This window comes from Carcharhinus amblyrhynchos, chromosome 5 (genome assembly GCF_965287045.1).
Source record: "Carcharhinus amblyrhynchos chromosome 5, sCarAmb.v2.hapA, whole genome shotgun sequence".
Lineage (NCBI taxonomy): Eukaryota > Metazoa > Chordata > Chondrichthyes > Carcharhiniformes > Carcharhinidae > Carcharhinus > Carcharhinus amblyrhynchos.
The window spans coordinates 33086680-33105527 of NC_137328.1; the positions used below are offsets into that span (position 1 = coordinate 33086680).

The following is an 18848-nucleotide window of genomic DNA, read 5'->3' on the forward strand; positions in this document are numbered from 1 at the left end:
AATCTATTCAAACCTTTAATTATCATTTGCTTGTTGTGGAAGTTAGAAAAATAAACATTTTAATCACTTGCTACTAACAGAGACGGTAACGCTGATGTGCATGGTATCTTATGCAAATTAAGGTTTCAAATAGACAAATTAGTTGAATTTTGAAAGTCAGTGAAACTGCTCAATTTAGCCCCAGTTGGTGCACTTTAAACTCTCTCTTCTTGTGTCCTTAGTTTTGATATAGCCAATTTTACCCAGCTGAATAACTGGCTTGTTGAGGTAAATCTAATATGCATCATATTAAAATTGATGCTGATTCATGGGACATGAGGTTATGGCATGGGAAAATAAGATGTTAATCAAAACCTTCTAAGGGTCCTGAGGTTTGTTTTGAAGGCAGTTACTTTTAGTTTTAAACACTACACTTTTTCTAAGCTCAACAAAGCAACTTAGACAGTTATCTGTTCCCAGTTGGTGGCAATTTCAAATTATTATTGTGTACTTCTGAATTTAAGAATTATATTTGCATCATTTCTCAAATCATATTACACAATGTAAAGTTTGTTCATGATAAAACATGATTTTAAACATTTTGAAAGTTGCTACATTGGAGGATGTTAAGAGGAGGTGGCATTAGATTGATACCCGGAATGAGCGGGTTGTCCTACAAGGAAAGGTTGGGCAGACGGGGGGGGGTGGTGGGGGGGGTAGTGGGGCTTGTTTCCATGAGTTCAGTAGAGTGAGGGGTGACATTATTGAAGTATATAAGGTTCTGAACAGTCTTGATGAGGTGGGCATGGGAAGAATGTTTCGCCTTGTGGGTGAGTCTTAAACTAGGGAGCAACCTTTTAAAATTAGGGGTCACCCTTTTAGGATCAAGACAAGGAAAAGAAATTTTTCTCGGGCTGTGCAAGTTTGGAACTTTCTGCCTCAAAATAGTGGACTTGGGGTCATTTTTAAGGTGGAGGTAAATTCTTGTTAGGCAAGGGAATCAAAAGTTATCAGCTGGATTGGAATGTGGAATTCAAAATGCAAACAGATCAGCCATCTTATTGAATGGCGGAGCAGAATCGAGGGGCTGAATGGCTTACATCTCCTATTTTTGTATGCATATTTGAGGGCAATGAAAAATTTGTGTACGTAGATAATGTCTGAATTATCCGACAGAAGGAAGCATTCAACTGAATTTTCTTTACATTTCTGTCGCATTTCAGGCCAAGTTGGACAGGGGAGCCCAACCTTTCAAAGAGGAGATGACAGAGCTGAAAAACCAATTGTTTGCACTGCAGATGGCAAAAATTAAAGAGAGTAAACACTTTGAAAATCAGTAAGGATGGCTGTCTTTTTAAATAATTATCCTGTCTTTATTTAGATTGTATTGTAAGTAACGCACCCCATTTATTTGCAGAATTAGTTCTCTTGAAGCCAGCGTAGAACATAAAGAAGAGCAGTTGAGACAAATGAAAGCAACACTTCGAAGAACCCAGCAAGAACTGGATACCACGAGTTAGTATTTTTAAATTCATTGCTTAAAAAAAAGGCAAAATTGCTTAGTATTGTACATTCTGTTTGAAATTTTGATATCATACACCAAAATTTAAAGTTTGAAAATGTATCCTGTTTGACAGTAAATTTTGGAAGTGTGCACAAATATTTTTGGGCTCTAGCATAGGGCCCAAAATTTGGAAATAACATGAACGTCAAGAGAATTTGTCCTGAATGAAGTTGAGAGTTCTCAGGCAAACTTTTATAAGTTTGAAGTATTTGCATGGGAAGAATTAGTGACTATCGAATGTGTGAAACTTCAAAAGAAATTTCCAAAACCTCTGTTCAGATGCATAAACTTTCAAATTTGGAGAATAAGTTGATGGTGTTTTACTTAAAGTATATAGATTCCAATGTTTTGTCGATAAGAGTTTACGTGTGAAACCTATACACATTGTGCCACAAATCAAATTTTTTTTAGGTGCTCTGTTATAGAATAATGAGGCCAAAGTGAGAATATAATAGAAGCTTACTAAGGTTATTATTGGGTTTTAGTTAACAGACAGAACTAGAGAAATTGTTCGCTTTTATTCTTGGAGTGGAAAGACTAAGGGAAAAGCTAATCAAGACACTCAAAATAGATGAATTTTGAGATATATGGGAGAAAAGTTAGATAACCATAAATCAGTGACACCAGGGCATAAAATTAAGATGAGTAGCGAAGAACAAAGGTAGGGATAGAGCATTGTTGGGCTTTGGTGTTATCAGAAATGGTGACACATAGCTTCCTCAAATTCATAAAATAAAGTTGATAATTTAACAGATTAGGTTACAAACTGATTAAAAGTCTCATCTCATGCAGAACATGTTAGAAGGCTTTTTAGGAGATTCATATTAGTATCCATCATTGGAAGTTCCTTTATATTTACATCCTCAATCATCAAGGAAAGTTAGCAAATTGGATTCTTTCCTGTTCAGCCATTATGTTAATTAAGGCCTAAGCTCTTTACAATGTCAAGCTGACAGTTTGCTTCCTTTAAATGTAAAACCTTGGGTAAGTGTATCAGCATTAAGGTTAAAATGAAGTAGATTGTCATGTTTTGCTTTTAAGAGGACAGGATCTTTCCTCGGCCTTTTTTTTTCATTCACTTTCCCTTTCCTTCCCAAAGATATTGGCACATACTATCTGTCAGGTTCTTTGCCAATTTGTCATGAATTTCAGGTTGTCACTGAGCTGTACAGTTGCTGAGCTTCTACATGCTTCTGATAGTGGTTTTCTGAAGTATTCATAGAATCTCTACAAGGAGGAGGCCATTTGGCCCATTGAGTCTACACCATATCAGACAGTGCATCTTACCCAGGCCCTATCCCACGTGTTCCCTGCTAATCCTCCTAACCCCATTACCTACATATCTTGGGACACTATGGGGCAATTTAGCATATCCAATTCACCTAACCAGCACGTCTTTGGACTGTGGAAGGAAACCCATGCGGACACGGAGAACATGCAAACCTCTCATGGTTACTCGAGGCTAGAATTGATTCCAGGTTCCTGATGCTGTGAAGCAGCAGAGGTAATGACTGTGCCATCATGCCAGCCTATTCAGATCTTATTTTTGAAAGACAATGTTGTGCTTCGTGGAGATTTGAGTTGTGTTTAAAATACTCAATTGGTTGAATTTAACATTTAATTTCTAATGTCTTTCAGTTGCAGTTGAAAGTAAAGATGAGAGACATTCTACTGATGCACCTCTCACCTACAGTGCTGGAAGTGGTATAGTTCAGAATGCAATGGTTCTTGTTTTAAATTCTGAGAAAGCTAAACTTAATCGAGATCTAAATCAGCTGAAGAAGGAAAATACACATCTTACACGGTAATTTTTCTTTTTCACATTTGCCTTTATTCTCTTTAAAATAAAAAAACCTGGCTTCACAGTGCACGCACACCATTTGGTTGGTTGTATCTGGCATAAACGATTAATACAAGTACAAAGGCAAAGTTTAAAAATCCTACAAGGAATTTCTCAAGGCAACTGTACTTGCAGGAGCATCGATTGCATTTTGTGGTCCTTTCGCACCCACGCCTCCCAAGTACACTCGTTTTACTATCCCAACACCCACAGCAAATGATGTTAGTCACCTATGGAGCAAGTCACAGTGGGATATTGATGGGAATGGATATTCCACCATGAATGTCAAGAAACTTCAGCATATGCAGCTCTGCCTTTTTCCATTTAAGATGAAAGATGAGTGGGCTTCGGAAGTTTTGATCTTGCATGTCCACGTTACTGGCTTTGTTTTCCCATCTTGCTATTTAAATACAGAAGTTGATGTTTGTCTTTTGAGATCCTGAGAAAATTAACTGGAAATGCTGTTGTATTTGGTGATGGTTAATGATATCTCAATTGATTTTAGAATGCTGACTGAGCTAAAATGTGAAAATAATAAATGGAAAGAAAGAGCTGTAAAATGTGAAGAAAAGGACCGAACACCAGTAAAGCATCGACCGAAGCATGAAAATGTTCAACATACAGTTACTTTGTGTCCCGATGAAACGCTCACTTCCCTGTCACAAAAAGAACGTACACCAATCCCACAAAAGGTCAAGATTTTGACAACATTATTTCCACCTGAAAATAACGCTACCAACATTCGAGATGAAACTGCACCGACTTCAGAGACAACACTTCCCATTGATTCTTCTAGAACATCGTTGTTTGATATGGAATCACAGCCATGGCTGCTTCCCCGCTCCAAAATCTTTGATAACTCTCAGCTGGGTTTCCCAGCAGGTAAAAAAAAACAATTAGCATTGTGTGATTAAAATAGATCAGCGACAATTCAAATTAAATCAGTAATGGAAAATACTTTGAGAGCTTCAATTTTTGCAGCAGGTGATTAGTATAACATATAATTGATGGGAGCAAACCAGAGAAGTTATATTTCTCTAGAACAAAGCAAACAGGCTTGAGTGTCGAATGGTGAGCTTTTAGTACAATCTGTCGATGTAACAATTTGAATAGAACATAATACATACTGCAAGCCATATAGAATTTCTAAAAGATCTTTCTTCAATATGAGCCAAATTTAGCATAACCTCACTTTTGTACTCTTTGCTCCTATTACTAAAGCCTAGGATGTTGTATGCCTTGTTAACTATTCTCAACTTGTTGCACCACTTTCAATGACTTGTGCACCAAGGCCTCTGTGCTCCTGTACCCCTTGTATTCTCTTTGCATTCTTCCTACCAAAATGAATCACTTCACACTCACTCCCCTGCATTAAATTTTATCTACCACCTTCCATTCCAACAACTTGTTTATGACTGTTTGACACTCTACATACATTCTTCCCACTGCTTGGAAGATGCAGTCCAAGGAGCCGCCTTGAATGTTGTTGGAGTTGCACTCATCATAGCAAGGGGAGAATATTTATCACATTCCTGTTGTGCCTTGTAGATTGAGATAGGTGGGTTACGCTCCACAGGATTCCTGGTCTATATGTATTATAGAACATAGAAAAAGTACAGCACAAACAGGCCCTTCGGCCCACAAGTTGCGCCGAACATAACTCTACCAACTAAGCTTACCTATAACCCTCAATCCTACTAAGTCCCATATACTCATCCAGAAGTCTCTTAAAAGACCCTATCGAATTCACCTCCACCACCACTGCTGGCAGCTGATTCCACACATCCACCACCCTCTGAGTGAAAAACTTACCCCTGACATCTCCTCTGTACCTACTCCCCAGCACCCTAAACCCGTGTCTTCTTGTAGCAGCCATTTCAGCCCTGGGAAGAAGCCTCTAAGAATCCACCCGATCAATACCTCTCAACATTTCATACACCTCTATCAAGTCACCTCTCACCCTTCTCTCCAAGGAGAAAAGACCGAGCTCTGTCAACCTATCCTCATAAGGCATGCCACCCAATCCAGGCACCATCCTTGTAAATCTCCTCTGCACCCATTTAATGGCTTCCACACCCTGTAATGAGGTGACCAGAACTAAGCACAGTACTCTAAGTGAGGTCTGACCAGGGTCTTATACAGCTGCAGCATTATCTCCCAACTCCTAAACTCAATTCCTCGATTGATGGAGGCCAGTACACCATATGCCTTCTTAACCACATCCACTACCTGCGAAGCTGATTTGAGAGTCCTATGAACCCAGACCCCAAGATCCTTCTGATCTTCCACACTGCTAAGAGTCTTACCCTTAATATTATATTTCTTCATCCCATTTGACCTGCCAAAATGAACCATCACACACTTAACCGGGTTGAAATCCATCTGCCACTTCTCCGCCCAATCTTGCATCCTATCTATGTCTCGCTGCAACTTCTGACATTCCTCTAAACTATCCACAACACCTCCAACCTTTGTGTCATCAGCAAACTTACCAACCCATCCCTCCACTTCCTCATCTAGGTCATTTATAAAAATCACAAAGAGCAAGGGTCCCAGAACAGATCCCTGGGGAACTCCACTGGTGACCGACTCCATGCAGAATAGTGCAGTATTTATATGGCTAGACTTTTTGTTAATGGTAACCCCTGCCAGGTTGTTTATAATTGGGGGTTTGGTCATGATAATGCCATTAAATGTCGAGCTTGGATTCTTTCTTGAAGAAGGGGGAGCTGATTATGAGGGACCTGCCACTTGTGTGGTTTGATTGTTACTTACTACCTGTCAATCCAAGCCTGGATATTGTCCATATTTTGCTGTATTAGAACACAGGCTGCTGCAGTACCTGAGGAGTTGAATGGAACAGAATATTGTGCAAATGTCAGTCAACGTCCCCATTCCAAACTTAGTGGAAGGAAAGTCATTGATAAAGCTTAACAAAGAAGGTTAATAAAGTTTTGCAGTCAAGGTTTTCAGAATTACAAAGGGTTTTGATAGAATATTAACGTTAAATGCCACTGCACAGAAGGCAATACCTTGGTCTATCTTATTGGTAAGGTAATCCAAGAGTATAGTTTTAAGAAAATTAACAAAATAACCAGGCAGGTGATAAGTGTATTTTTAAACAGTGAGTTATGATTTGCAATGTTTATACTACCATATAGAGTGATGGATTTGGTGTAATAGCAATTACAGAAGGGAATTGGATCTATATGTGAAAAGTTAGAACTTGTACATCTATGGGAAAAGAACAAAGCAATGGGACTAATTTTATAGTGCATTCAAAGAGCTGACACAGGCATAAAAGGCTGAATAGCTACCTCTGTGCTATGACCCATCAAGGTAATCCAAGATGAGTACTTGGCACAGAAGCTCTGTTTACAGAAATTAATTTCGCAGGCAGGTTTTCGCCATGAGAGTGGGCATGGCTTTAAATTAAGGGGGGGTAGCTACAGGACGGATGTCAGGGGTAGGTTCTTTACCCAGCGGGTGGTGAGGGATTGGAATGCCCTGCCTGCTGCAGTTGTAAATGCGCCTAGTTTGGGGGCGTTTAAGAGATCTGTGGATAGGTTTATGGACGAAAAGGGATTGGTATAGGCTAGTGGGTCATTGTTTTTGTAACTGGTCGGCGCAACATCGTGGGCCGAAGGGCCTGTTCTGCGCTGTAATGTTCTATGTTCTATGGAACATCTATAACTCAAGTGTGCAGACAGGTTCTTGCTGTAGAACAGCTTTTGTTTTTAATTTGTATATTCTTTGATAGGAAGCTTGGAAATTAGATGAGTAGAGGAGATAATATTGGAAGGGAGAAGAGGTGAAACATTCAGCCAGAAGCTAGGCTTTAAAGAGACAATAGGCTCTCATCACAATGTTATAGAAAGTTTAAAGGAAACTTTTGAAATTTTTCATCCTAGTAAATTTGCTCATTTCACCAACTTGGAAATTAATGTGTGCGAAGCTCTACAGAAGAGTGCTGAAATAGATGTTGAAAAAATTAGGCATGCTTTCTTTGATTTTTTTTTAATTTTGGATTTTTTTTTGTCTTTAGCTGGAAGCCCTCAACAAAAACCTAAACCTGATGAGAATTCACTTAATTGGTGGCCCGAACCCTCTGCTGCTGAACCGGAGTGTAAAATGCAGTGAAAGTTAATTATTGGGAGAATTGAATATATTAAAGTCCACTAAATGCATTTGGTGAAGAATGGAATTATTATCGTGCTAATGATTAAATGAATTGCACATTTCTGCTCAAAAGTAGCTCAGCTGGTTTTGCCTGTAACTAGTTGATCTTTTTGTCTCTAATCTTGCTTGCAGAGGTCACAGGACAGCTGGTTCTGATTCAAATTGTCATATTAATGCACTGGATGCTGTTCTAATGAAGATAAAAGGAAGTTTGTTTTGAATCTAACTGTGGTAAATCTGGCTGAGAAATGCTTTATGCCCACAATTGGGAAATGTTGCATTTTCCAGCACTGGCATTTCTTGTAATATGAAAATTTGTTTTATAAAACATGCCTATCTATCATTGGCTGCAAGTAGATAAGTAGCAGCAACATCATGCCAAGTGAGCAAAGGCAATAGTTTTGATTAACTGTATGAAATATTGCCCTGGGAAATGCTGTCCAGCAATGTTTCAATAACTTTTTCACCAAACAGAAGCTTTCAGTAACTGTATTTAACTTCTATGTTATGAATGTGTATACTTTTATACTAAAAGTTTCTCGTTGAAGTTTTCTTAAATAAAGACATTTTTCTATTCAATAAAAACATTGCTTTTGTTTTGCTAATACACAGTAATAAATTGCCTCTACCGATCAATCAAACTTAAATACTCATTTGAAGTTATAAATTACAAGGACACATGGTCATTTGAAGACAGTAAATTGCCCTGTTAATTATTTGTTGGATATGTATGAGTGTGGCATTTATTGGCCATTCTGATGGTCCTCAAACATTTGTGAGCTACATTAATGATTCACTGCAGTGTGCATGCTGATGATACACTCACTGTGCTGTTAGGGAGCTAATTCAAGGATGATGATGGAATGGCAAAATATTTCAAAGTCCAAAAAGTAAGTAACTTGGAGATGGTAATGTTTCCGTTGCCTGCTTCCCTGTTTTTCTGTGTGGTAGAAGGTGCTATAAAAGAATCCTTGACATGTTGTCATAGCCTTTAAAAATCATTTCATGGAATGTGAGCATCACTGGCAAGGCCAGCATTTATTGTCCATCTCAAATTGAGGTGGTGGTGGCGATGGGCTGCCTTCTTGAACTGTTGCAGTTCATGTGGTGTAGTTACACCTACCAGGCTGTTAGGGAGGGAGTTCCAGGATTTTGACCCAATGATAGTAAAGGTGCAGTGATATTGTTCAAGTCAGGATGATGAGTTCAGAGGCAAACTTACAGTAGGGAAATGTGTTCCCATGTATTTGCAGCTCTTGCCTTTCTAGATGGTAAAGGGCGTGGGCTTGGAAGTTGCAGTAGAAGAAACCTGGATGAGTTGCTGCGGTGCATTCTGTATATGGTATACATTGCTGCTATTGTACATCTGTGATAGGAATGGGTGTTGAAGGTGGTGAAATTGGGTGCTTTAATCAAGTGGGTTGCTTTATCCTGATTATGCTAAGTTTGTGTTATTGGAGCTGCACTTAAGCAAGTGAAATATATTCTATCACTATCCTGACTTGTGCCTTGTAGATGAGGCTTTACAGAGTCAGGAACTTGGCCAAAATGTACCTCCTTCCTGCATTTTAAAATTGATCTTGGGGCGGTGTACATTTCACGAGGGACTGTCATCAGAGCAAGAGGGATAGGGGGGAAGTTTATTAGTCACAAGCAAGGCTTGCATTAAGACTGCAAAGAAGTTATTGTGAAATTCCCCTAGTCGCCACACTCCAGCACATGATCGGGTCAATGCACCTAACCAGCATGTCTTTCATTCAGTGGGAGGAAACCAGAACACCTGGAGGAAACCCATGCAGACATGGGGAGAACATACAAACTCCACACTGACGTAAGCTGTGAATCATACTGGGGTCCCTGGCACTATGAGACAGCAGTGCTAACCACTGTACTGCGCTAGGGTAAGTTGAAGTGAGAGAAATAGGGTGATTTAAAAATAGTTAAAAGATGGGAGCAGCAAGTCTAATTGTAGCCTCCTAAGTGAGCTCTGCCCTGCAGGTTTTGCCCCATAACAAGGTTCATATACCACATGCTCCATCCTGTTGACAAATAATTGCACCGTATTCTCTCTCATCCCATGATGCCTTAGGAAATAGTAACCATGCAAACAACCAAAATTAATCCTGATGGGCATATTTTAGCACTATCCAATTGCAGGGATGAAGCCATGATCAGGTAGGGGACAACGCTAGCCTATTTCACTGAGTGTGCCGACACCTACAATCGTGATTTATTTAAACTGGGGTGGAATAAAGGATCAGGGTAGCCAATAAGGCTAAACCTGATGCATGTTTTCAAACACATCTTTTCCTTTTGGTTCAGGTGAAGCATTGGATCAAGCCCAGGAGGGGGTGCAATGCCTCACCCTGTTAGCCTGGATCTTGTTTGATTGAGCCCAAGATGGGATGCAATGTATTGTCTTGTCAGTTTGGAGATGGTTTCTCACTCAGGGACCATGATTAGATACAAAGTACCAAAAGGTATCCAAAAAACCTAAGCTGTAAGGCTAACACTGAGGTGAGAAGTGACATGAGCAATCAAATAATCCCTGTTAACTGCCACTATCCATTTAAAGAATTTAATAGCAGAATAAGGACAGTGTTATGAATGCTGGAGTTTAAAGTGGTTATGTTCCAAAATGTCTCCTTTAAATTTAGAATTCTGGAAGCTCCCTAGCTTGGAGGGGCCCATGTGATCTGGTGACCATGGAAGTGAAACTCAAAATCCTAGTGAAATCGTGTCAGTTTCCACACCTTTCTGCAGTAACTCTCAATAAATGGATAGCTGCTTTATAAGTCACAAAAGGGAGAGCGAGAGAGAAAGCACCTATTTCTGAGTGGGGAACAAAGCAGTAGAGTAGGATTTTAATAGTTTATTTTCTGTTTTGAAAAGAAGGGAACAGAGCAGACTGGCTGTTTGGACAATAAAGAAATCCCTAATGTGGTCCTCGCTGATAGAAGTCTGATCTGGAAGATTTGGACTGAATGAAATAGAAGCTGTGACCAAACACAGCAGACAGAACTGGACCTGCTGGAGAGCCAGGAGTGAAATCTGTCAGAAATGCGGTGTACAGCGAAAGGGTGTAGGACATAACGTTATTGTGTTAGTCAATAGGTAACTAATATCTTGAACTAAGGAACTGCTGATTTATACTGATTTCAATGTGGATACTGTGAAATCTTAACATTTATTTTCATTGGTCATTTTGGATATGAATCTTTTTAAAAGTTATTGGTCACTATGGGAATCACAATAGGAAGGGGAAAGCACAAGTTAGAATGGTTTCATTCTCCTGGAACAGAAGCCTACGCCAAATGTGTGGTTATGTTGTACTGACACTTGTCTCTGCATGTCTCCATGTCTAAGGAGGGACATGGTCTAGAAGTAGAAGGCTGCTTAATGACATATTGAGCAATGTGAATTGCACACTGGCCTAGGGTGTGAGAGGGAACAGATCACTGGAAACTAAGTGTAGATCCAGGTACACAATGAACTGAAAAGGACATAGCTACTTGAGGGTCACCAAGAGTTACTCATAAGCTAATCAACAAGCAAAAAAAATGCTGTTTGTGAGACTTTTCTGAAAATAAATTAACCAAAAAATTGGCCATAAGTGATTGCAATTCAAAAAAAAGTTTGGAATATTTTAATGGATGAGAAAATACAAATCTCTAAAGTTCCTTCTTCCTCTTGTTAATCCCTCAAAAAAAATGACAGGGCAGTTCACTGGATGATGCTGGGTTTACACTCAATATAGAAGATTATGGGGTCATCTGATCAACAGTATCAATTTATGTTTTTGTATCATGGGATGTGGGCATCGATGACTAGGCCAACATTTATTGCCCTTGAGAAGTGGTGTTGAGCCACCATCTTGAACTTATGCAACTCGTAGTTCACACAGTGCTATGAGGCACAGATAGCCAGAATTTTGACCCAGTGACAGTGAAGAAACAGATACTGTTCCAAGTCAGGATGTTGTGTGGTTTGGAGGGAAACTTGCAGGTAGTGGCACTCCCATGCGTTTGTTGCCCTTTTTCTTCAAAATAGTAGAGGTTGTGGGTTTGGTCAGTGCTGCTGAAGGAGCCTTGTAAAGTTGCTGCTGTGCATCTTGTATAGAGTACACTTCTGCCACTGTACTTTAATGGTGAGAGAGTGAATGTTTAAGGTGATGATGGAGTGCCAATCAAACCAGCGGTCTTGCTGTACATGGACAACAAACTGTTTCAGCACTATTCAGGATTCTTTAGCTACTGAATGTTATGTAGTCATCAACAAACACCCCACTGCTCACTTTTTGATGGGATAGAATCTTTGATTCAGCAGCTGAAGTTGTTTGGGCCTAGGATACTACCCCACTCTTGAAGCAATGTCCCAGGACTGAGATGATTGAACCTCATTAACACAACCATCTTCCTTTGTGCTGGCTATGTCTCCAACTAGTGGAGAGTTTTCCCCCTCTTTGCAGTTGATTTCAGTTTTGCCTTGCTGCCACACTCAGTTAAATGCTGATTTGATGACAAGGGCAGTCATTCTCACTTCATCTCTGGAGTTCAGTTCATTTGTCCCATCACAGAATTGTTACGGTGCAGAAGGAGGCCATTTGGCTCATTCTGTCTGCACCTACTTTCCAAAAAAGCATCATGGCTTAGTGCCATTCCTCTGCTTTTTCCCAATATCCCTGCACATTGTTTCTATTCAAGTAATCATCTAACACCCTCTTGAAGAGTGAGGAGCAGTGTCAGGCAATACAGCGGGATATAGATAGGCTGGTATATTGGGCAGAGAAATGGCAGATGAAATTTAATCCAGGTAAATGCGAGGTGATGCATTTTGGAAGAAACAATGTAGGGGGGAGTTACATAATAAATGGTAGGCCTATTAAGAGTATAGAAACGCAGAGGGACCTGGGGGTGCAAGTACACAAGTCCTTGAAGGTGGCAGTACAGGTGGAGAAGGTGACGAAGGAGGCCTATGGTATGCATGTCTTTATAGGGAGGGGTATAGAATATAAAAGCTGGCATCTAATGTTGCAGTTGTACAGAACGTTGGTTCGCCCGCATTTGGAGAACTGCGTCCAGTTCTGGTTGCCTTACTACCAGAAGGACGTGGAGACCCTGGAGAGAGTGCAGAGGAGGTTTAGCAGGATGTTGCCTAGTACGGAAGGACTGAGCTACGAGGAAAGATTGGGCAAACTGGGGCTGTTCTCCTTAGAAAGGCGGAGGTTGAGGGGAGATCTAATAGAGGTGTATAAGATTATGAAGGGTATAGATAAAGTGAACAGTAGTAAGCTTTTTTCCTAGGTTGGATACAATAATTACAAGGGGCCACGGGCTTAGGGTGAGGGGGGTGAGGTATAACTCGGATGTTGGAGGTTTTTCACACAGAGGGTGGTGGGGGCCTGGAATGCACTGCCAAGTAGGGTGGTGGAGGCAAGAACGCTGGGGTTGTTTAAGGCTTACTTAGACAGGCACATGAGCGGACTAGAGATGGAGGGATACAGGAGACTTTTCTAAATAAAGATCAAGAGCTTTGGGACATCCCTGGGAATCAATTGATTTCTATGGGCCTTCCGAAATATTTCATGGCTCACTTGCTTTATTTCTGCGCTTCTGGGGATTCCGTAAATGTCTGTCTAAGTTTTGCATGTTTATTGATGTCTTCTTTTACTTCACAGGTGATACGGCCTGCCTTTGTTGACCAACAAGGGGCATACACACAGTGGGTCGTGCGGTGGCTGCTCCTGGATGTTGCTTCGAGAGTTGCCTAGTGCTTCACGTCGTTAGTGTACGCTTAAACTGGACCATCTGACCGGCAACATGACAGCTCAGTGACTATCACTGTTTGCTGTGCAGATACATGGATTTGGGCCAGTGTCTGCGGGAGTTTGCACGTTCTCCCCGTGATTGTGTGGGTTTTCTCCGGGTGCTCCGGTTTCCTCCCACATCCCAAAATACGTGCTCTTAGGTTGATTGGTGTAACAAATTGTCCCTAAATTAGTCTTCCATCAATCTTCCCCAATAGGTGTAGATAAAGGTCATGGGTAGAGGAGGGCACTCATAATGTTAGAATGGCGGCGCGGGCTTGTTGGGCCGAAGGGCCTGTTTCTCGTGCTGTGTTGTTCTTTGTTCTTTGAATGTGTTGATTGAACCTGCCTCCACCACACTTCCAAGAAGTGCATTCCAGAACTAAACCACTTGCTGAGTGCAAACATTTGTTTGCACAACCTTGTGCTCTCTTGTTCTCAATCCTTTACTCTGTATTTAGTTTCTCCGTATTTACTCCCTTATGATGTTGACAACCTTCTCTCCAAGGAGAACAGTGCCAACATCTTGATTTATCTTCATAACTGAAGTTTCTCATCCCTAAAACCATTCTTATAAACTTCTTCTGCACCCCAGTATATTCATATTCATCATTTAGTGTGGCACCCACAATGCCCTATTCAAGCAGATGCCTAACTATTGTCTTGTTGAGTTCAGCATAGCCTCCTTGTTCTTGTATTCTATTCCCTTATTAATACAATATGCTTTATTAGCTGCTCTCCCGACAATCTGTCCTGCAACCTTCGATGACGTATACACCCAGGCCCCTCTGCTCATGCACCATAATTTTACCCCTTGTTTTATATTTTCTCTCCATGTTCTTCCTACCAAAATGTATCATCTCACACTTCTCTGTTCTTTTAAAGTTCTACGCTGTCGTCACAGTTTGCAATGCTTCCAAGTTTTGCATTATCCACAAATGTTGAAATTGTTCCCTGCACATCAAGATTTAGATCATTAATATTTATCAGGAAAAGCAAAAATCTTAATATTAACCGAATCCTCTAGCACCTATCTGTCTCCACATTCTGGTGGTATCTACCTTCTTGGTAAAGACAGATGCAATGTATTAATTTAATACCTCAGCATGCCCTTGCCTTCATGTGTAAATTCTCTTAAAGGTCCCTAAGAGCCCTACAGCCCCTTTTCCCACCCTTTTATTACTTATTTATCCAGAAAAGCTTTGGGGTTCCCTTTTATATTAGTTGCCAGTCTTTTCTCTCAATCCCTCTTCTCTCATGTGCTTTTTCACACCCACCTCTGAGCCTTCTGTGTTCCTCTTGGTTCTCAGCTGTATTTTTTACCTGACACTGTGATCAGCACACTTTTTCTTCCTTATCTTAACGCTTCAGATGTGGCCTAGCTAGATCTTTATGTAGCAGAAGCCTAACTTCTACCGCTTTGTATTCTAGTCTTTTAATGAAAAGCCCAGCATTCCATTAACCTTTTTAGTTATTTTCTGTGCCTATTCATAATATTTTGTGTAGAATGTATCTGGACCCCCAGGTTTCTTTTAAGCTCCACTGTTTCTAGCTGTTCATCGTTTAGAAAGCACACTGTCCTATTCTTGTAATTCCTAATTAGAAATATAGAATTCCTACAGTGCAAAAGGTAGCCATTCAGCTCATTGAGACTGCACCAACAATAATCCCATCCAGGCTATGTCCCCATAACCCCAAGTATTTACCATCCTAGTCCCCCTGACACTCCTCGAAGGGGCAATCTTGCATGACCAATCAACCAAACTCACACACCTTTGGAATGTGGGAGGAAACCAGAGCACCCGAAGGAAACCCACGTGACCCAAGGCCAGAATTGAACGTAGGTTCCTGGCATTGCGAAGCAGCAGTGCTAACCACTGTGCCACCGCGCTGCCAAAAAAATTCCACCAGCTGCCGTGGTGGATGTCCTCCTATTTGCCTAGATTGAAATCCATTTGCTACCGTTTTGCCCATGCACTTTACCAATACATCTTTGCAGTTTGATTTTTCTGTCTACACTGCTTGCAATGCTGTGCATATCTTTATGCCATTTGCAAATTTGGATATAAGGCTTTCTAATCATCCAAGTTGTTACTAAATATGGTGATTGGTTGAGACCTCTTGTAGGGCACTATTGGACTATCTGTTCATCATTCTGACTCTGTCTCCTGTCGTTCTGCTAACATCCAAACCAGGGAAATAATTGCTGCTCAATTCTGTTAGCATCAACTTTAGCTAGCAGTCTCCTTATAGGGAGCGTTACTAAATGCTTTCTGGGAGTCCACATGTATAAGATTTGTAAACAGTCCCCAGTCCATCAGGCCTGACCTACCATTTGCAAAACTATGCTGGCATTCTGTGATCAGCTGAAATTTTTTTAAGGCATTCCGTCACCCTATTCTAAAATCATTGAATGATTACAGCACAGAAGGAGGCAAATTAATCCGTCAAGTCCTTGCTGGTTCTCTGCAAAACTAATTTAGCCATTCCCTTGCCATTTGCCCGTAGCCCTGTTTATTTTTACATTAACACTGCAATGAAGTTATGTGAAAATCCCCAAGTCGCCACATTCCGGCACCTGTTCAATAAGGGAGAATTTAGCTTGGCAAATGCACTTAACCACCTAATTAAATTATTTTGACAGTATGGCTTAGTTAAGGAAAGTCAGAACACTGGTTCTGATGCTTATCCAATTCTCTGTTCCCTTTGCAAAACCATAAAAATTCTTCATAAATTCATTGCTTTAGCACTTTTTGCCTTTATTTATAAAACCAAAGATCCTGTATGCCTTTTTAACCACACTCTCAACCTGCCCTACCATTTCCAATGATTAGTGCATGTATGTCCCCAGATGCCTGTGCTCCTGCAATCCCGATGTGGAGATGCCGGCGTTGGACTGGGGTAAACACAGTAAAAAGTCTGACAACACCAGGTTTAAGTCCAACTGATTTATTTGATAGTAAACTCACAAGCTTTCGGGGTTTGCCCCTTCGTCAGGTAAATGGAGAGTTCTGGCCTCAGACAGAGCATATAAAGCACAGACAGTTTAGAGATTACTGATTAGAATGCGAATCTTTACACCTAACCTGCTGTTCAAATCTTAAAGTGGCCGACAATGTGAGTGGAAGGAGCACTGAGCACAGGTTAGAGACATGTGTATTGTCTCCAATACACAATACACATCTCTTTAACCTGTGATCAGTGCTCCTTCCCCTCACATTGTTAGCCACTTTAGGTCTTGAACAGCAGGTTAGGTGTAAAGATTCGCATTCTAATCAGTAACCTGTAAACTGTCTGTGCTGTTACATGCTCTGTCTGAGGCCAGAACTCTCCATTCACCTGACGAAGGGGCAAACCCCGAAAGCTAGTGAGTTTACTATCAAATAAATCGGTTGGACTTAAACCTGGTATTGTCAGACTTTTTCCTGCAATCCCTTCAGAGATATGCTCTGGTTTATATTGCCTCCCCTTGTTTTTCCTACCAAAACAAATCACATTCACACTTCTCTGCAATTAACATTCAGGTATTTGCCAATTCCATTCGCCTGTCTAGTCCACTTCAAAGCCTATCACTAATTTCCTTACAATTTAAAATTTTTCTAGGTTTTGTCATCTGCAAACTTTGAATTTGTGCTCAGTTCACCCAAGTCCAAGATATGGATACATATCAGGAAAAGGAGTCGTTCTTGTAGTGACCCCGAGTGAACCCCACTGTATATTTTCCGCCAGCCACAAAAATAAGTTCACCAGGATTGTTTGCTGTCACTTAGTCAACTTTTTATTCATGTTGCTACTGCCTGTTTTATTCCATGGGCTCTATTTTGCTGACAGGTCTGTTTGTGGCACCTTAAAGCACACTTAAGGCCGTGAAAGCCATTTCAACCACGTTACCCTCATCATCTCTCACTGTTACCTGCAACAAATTAGTTAAACAGAATTTGCCTTTAACAAATTTGCACTGACTTTCCTTAACTAAGCCAAACTGTCAAAGTGATTTACTTAGGTAATTCAATGCATTGGCCATGCTAAACTCTACCTTGGTGTACATGAACAGGCGCCAAAGCGTGGCGATTAGGGGATTTTTACAATAACTTCATTGCAGTGTTAATGTAAGCCTACTTGTCACTAATGAACTTTAATTTTTTTCTCAGATTATTGTTCCTATCAACTTACCCATCACCAAGATTGAATTGATTGGCTTGTAGTTGCTGGGTTTATCCTTGCAACTCTGTTGAACAAGGGTATTCTTTTGTAATCCGCAATGATAGATTCTAGCAATTTGCTAACAACAAATGGGCGGTATGGTAGCACAGTTGGGTGGCACAGTAGCACAGTGGTTAGCACTGCTGCTTCACAGGGACCTGGGTTCAATTCCCGACTTGGGTCACTGTCTGTATGGAGTTTGCACATTCTTCTCATGTCTGAGTGGGTTATTTTCCGGGTGCTCCAGTTTCCTCCCAGAGTCCAAATATGTGAGGGTTAGATTCATTGGTCACGCTAAAAATTGCCCCCTATAGTCCTGATGTGCATAGGTTTGAGAGACTAATGGGTAAATGTGTAGGAATTTGGGGTTAGGGTCTGGATGGGATTGTGGTTGGTGCAGACTCGATGGGCTGAATGGTCTCCTTCTGCACTGTAGGGTTTCTATGATTCTATGAACAGATATCAGGCTAAGTGGCCCATAATTCCCTAATTTCCCCCTTCAACTTTCTTAAGTAGCTGAATAATATGTATAATTTTCAAATGTGAAAGAACAGTTCCTGAATCAAAAAAATCTTTGGAAGATTGTAGTTAGGGCATCTGCATTATTCTCACCTAATTTCTTTAAAACCCTGGAATAGACATCACTTTCTGCTGGGGGATTTAGCATGTTTTTGAATACCATTATTTTCTTCTTTGCTGTTGTTTTGCTTATGTTAATTTGGGCGAAGCCCTAGCTTTCTAGAATATATGTACAGTTGGCGATACAAGACCAATGGGGCAACCCACAAGACAATTCCAGCTCTAGTTTCATACATGTTGCCATTATGCTCTGGGGAGGTGGGAAGACATCATCAACACTTTATACAAAAGGATGTGACCAGTTGTCATTATTTGTTACGTTCAGCTTGAGGGAGGAGTGAGCGAGATAAAGGGCTTGTTGTGAGCATCAGTAAAAGGATAGTGACTCTGGGTGGCCTTCAAGTGACTGTATCCTTGTAGGTTCTTACTGTCCTAGAGCTGTGCACTGTTCAACATGTTGCTGTAGCATTTGTTCCAGTTTAGTAGATTAACTGTTTCCTCACTCATACACTTGGCCATTCATAGTATAGATTTATCTTCTGTGTGTTTCACATTGCTTAATGAGTCACTGACCAGCCTCCACTTTATATAGACCAGCTGCATCATGTGCAGTGACACTGAGAGACAAGTGTCAATTTAAGGAGACTGACCCTGCGCGACTTCTGCAGGAGAATGACACTGTTCTTAGCTTCAACTCT

At 40.7% G+C, this 18848-nt stretch overlaps 1 protein-coding gene across 1 annotated transcript in view; it reads left to right on the forward strand.

Moving 5' to 3' along the window:
- Window positions 1–8119, forward strand: part of cenpe (centromere protein E) — a 152388-nt gene extending 144269 nt beyond the window's left edge. Inside the window, exons 42-46 of the mRNA XM_080189587.1 lie at window positions 1203–1315; window positions 1397–1494; window positions 3182–3347; window positions 3889–4265; window positions 7429–8119. Of these exons, the coding sequence (XP_080045713.1) occupies window positions 1203–1315; window positions 1397–1494; window positions 3182–3347; window positions 3889–4265; window positions 7429–7523 (849 nt within the window). The 3' untranslated portion in view covers window positions 7524–8119. The remainder of the gene's footprint in view (window positions 1–1202; window positions 1316–1396; window positions 1495–3181; window positions 3348–3888; window positions 4266–7428) is intronic.
- Window positions 8120–18848: the final 10729 nt, after the last annotated feature.